Here is a 3,216-nt window from a genome sequence, read left to right as displayed (position 1 = left end):
ATTGTGAGTTTAACCCATTTAGACCTGAGGCCGATTCTAAATCAGTTTTCTGAAAAACCTGTGTTTCTATGTCAGTGGTGCTCAGCCTTTTTCATGTCAAGGACCCCCCTCCCCCTGCCACCAGAAGCAAAGATTTGAGTTAAAAACATTCACTCTGAAAGAATATATATTCAAAGAATTGAGCCACATTTTCAAGATTCATCAAAAATAGCAGACCTGGAAGCTTGTAGCGTGGCACTCGGTGACACGCTACAAGCTTGTAGGTCTGCTATTTTTCAACAGCTAAAGTATAACATTAACGCTTAAAACACCAAAAGGGGTTCCCGCCCAGAATGGTTTAAAGGTAATTTCATTCAGGTTACCTGTGACGGTGAGAGAGAGGATGTCGCTCTCAGAGGAGACATTGTGAGAAAACACGTCGGTGTGATTTATAACAACGTTGACGTGATAAGCACAGCTGTAATTCCCTTGGTGGCCGGGGCCTGCTTCGAAGAACAGGAAGTTGGCAGAGTGATTGACAGCTGGCTGGGTGTGGTTGTGTGTGCTGTTGGCTCCAGTGAAGGTGAGGTGGAAGGAGCCGTCTGGGTACTGTGGCAGGATGGAGCAGCTGATGCTGAAGTTGGAACCTTCCAACACCTGCTGCCCCTGCTGCTGGCCCTCAGAAACCCTGTTTAGAGACACCTGATGCCCCTGCAGCTGGCCCTCAGAAACCCCGTTTAGAGTGGGGAAGACGCTGATGTTTGGCTTAAACAGAAGATCTGTAACAAGACACGAGTGATTGAATTATAGTACAGCAGATATTTACATTTACAGTATAGAGTAGCCAATGAGATGGAACCAAGATTAGAGATCCTGTATGGCTTTTGCTTAAATTAGACGATGCAAAAAAGTTATTTTAAATTAATTCAGAAAAAGAAACATCCTGTTTCTATGCTGTAGATAGGTATAGGTTAAGTGAGTAGGCAAGTAGACGGACGTCACTGTTTGTGTTACCTGAACAGATCACCTCCAATGTGACAGTGGAATTCTCAGACAGTGTCATTCCACACTCCCTCAGTGAAGCCTCGGTTCCAACACAGTCAGCTGTGATCCACCACACAGGTTGAACCGTTGAAGCAGGACTCCTTTGTGTTGAAACGTCAGAGCCACAGTCCATCTGCCTACACACGACAGAGGATGACTTCAGGTTCCAGTCGGACTGACCATCCACGGCTCTCCAGTCTCCCTGGTGTTGCATCTCCAGTACACCACTACAGTTACTGCTTCCTCCCACCAGCCTGACGTCATCAGGCTCTGTACAGAGACAAGACCGTTAAAAACCATTTAGAGCAGACATGCCTTGTGAGCCGAAAGTGTTCAGTTCTCCCACTCCATGTTAATGGATGGTGGTGTTCTGTTGGGACGCATACTTTGGTTAGACATAGCATTGGTTAAGGTTGGTGAGGGGTGCGTTAAGACGACCGGATTAAAGTTGGTGAGGGGGGCGTTAAGGGTTGGGAGAGGGTTAAGGTTAGGTTTAGGTGTGCTGCCCCGTGGGAGGTTAGGGTGAGGGTGAGGGTTTGAGATATCAGACCAATGGTATGTCTAACCAAAAGCATGCACCCGTTCTGTTAACAGATGGTGGGGATCTATTCAGATTTCAGATTTCAGATTTTTATTGAAGGGACAGCCTCTTGAGATGCAGCATCTCATTTTCAAGAGGGACCCATAAAACCAAATACAGAAAAGCATAGTTTCCTAACACTGTCTAACACTAACACATGGTGAGCTGTCACTCCCAAGACGGCAAACGGGTGAACTTCTTGTAACGGAAATGACCAAACGTCAAACTCAAAACTCAAAGTTTGAGCACGGAATATCACACCCGTTATGCCATGCTCAGCCAATCACAGCGCATAATGGGAATAACGGCACAGCTTCCAGCAAATCACAACGGCCAACCACATCGCCAATGTCGGCGCCATACATGGTTAATTTTGCTGCAATTCCGTCCTCAAATTTTGGCGGCATAGATGGTAATTTTTCCTCCTCATATTTTGAGGACATTACTAAAATTATTAGATTATACCTGAGCAGGCGAGTCCAACAGTCTTGTCTGGTGAGCAGGTGGTGTTTCTAGTTGAGTCTGAGGTTCTACAGTCCAGGAGAGCAGACTCGTTGCCTTCACACTGGAACTCTTTGGTCCACATCGAAGCGTTCAGGCCTCCATAGAGCGCCCCCTGGAGGACTGAAGGAGCCCCGCAGCCAAGATCCCTACAGACCACCTCTGCATCCTGCTGGTCAAAGTCATCTTCACACACTGAGACCCACGACTGGTTAGATTTCACCTCCACTCTGCCTGAACACACACTGGTCCCATTCACCAACCTCACAGACTCTGGAGAGAGAGAGAGAGAGAGAGAGAGAGAAAGAGAGGGGGGGAGGAGGGAGGGAAGGGGGGTGTCAATGTACATGTATCTTATTAAACACGCATGTGCATGCACGCACGCACACACGCAGAGTTGTGGAGGTGAAGTGGAGGTCACTGTTTATGTGTTTTACCCGAACAGAACACCTCCAGTCTCTCAGTGGAATTATGAGACTCCTTTGCTCCACACTCCCTCAGTGAAGATTGAGATCCAACACATGGAATCTTCCACACAGGTTCAACGGTTGCATCAGACCTCCTTTGTGTTGAAACAGCAGAGCCGCAGTTCAGCTGTCCACACACTACAGATGATGACTTCAGGTTCCAGTCATAAATAGAACCTGCTGGTCTCCACTCTTCCTGGTGTTTCACCTTCAGGATACCAGAACAGTTACTGGTTCCTCCCTCCAACATGACGTCACCAGGCTCTGTACAGTGGCAAAAAAGAAAATAAACTACTATTACTTTCATTGTTAAATAGGAATGCGAATTACAAGTATAGTTGGTATTTTACTGTTTTATCTCAGGCTAGCAATGTCATTTTCATGTTTTAAACTAGAAATATGTGCTCCTCTGAGCACAGGACAATATAGTAGAGGTCAATCTTATCCAATCAGGATGACATGTGAAATATTGGACAAGTCTCCCTTGATGACATTACTATAGAGGTAATCAGGGCCGCTGCTGGCCATTTGGGTGCCCTAAGCATAACATATTTGTGGTGCCTTGTGCTTTGTGGTGCGGTGCTGGATTACTTCTTCAATTCGACCAATTCCACAATTCAATTGGACTACGGTGGCAGCAGGAAG

General features: G+C 46.5%; 1 protein-coding gene across 1 annotated transcript; it reads right to left on the bottom strand.

The window, feature by feature from the left end:
- Positions 1–428: 428 nt before the first annotated feature.
- On the bottom strand, positions 429–2,821 carry LOC308333703 (CD5 antigen-like; the record flags this gene model as incomplete). The annotated part of the gene is made up of 4 exons (XM_080790157.1): positions 429–482; positions 520–758; positions 994–1,293; positions 2,542–2,821. The coding sequence occupies 4 exons, from the start codon at positions 2,819–2,821 to the stop codon at positions 429–431; spliced, it is 873 nt and encodes a 290-aa protein (XP_080646283.1).
- Between the last annotated feature and the right edge of the window lie 395 nt (positions 2,822–3,216).

Source organism: Protomyctophum bolini, assembly GCF_963924005.1.
Source record: "Protomyctophum bolini genome assembly, chromosome: 18".
Taxonomy (NCBI): domain Eukaryota; kingdom Metazoa; phylum Chordata; class Actinopteri; order Myctophiformes; family Myctophidae; genus Protomyctophum; species Protomyctophum bolini.
This window is presented reverse-complemented; position numbering and strand designations above follow the sequence as displayed.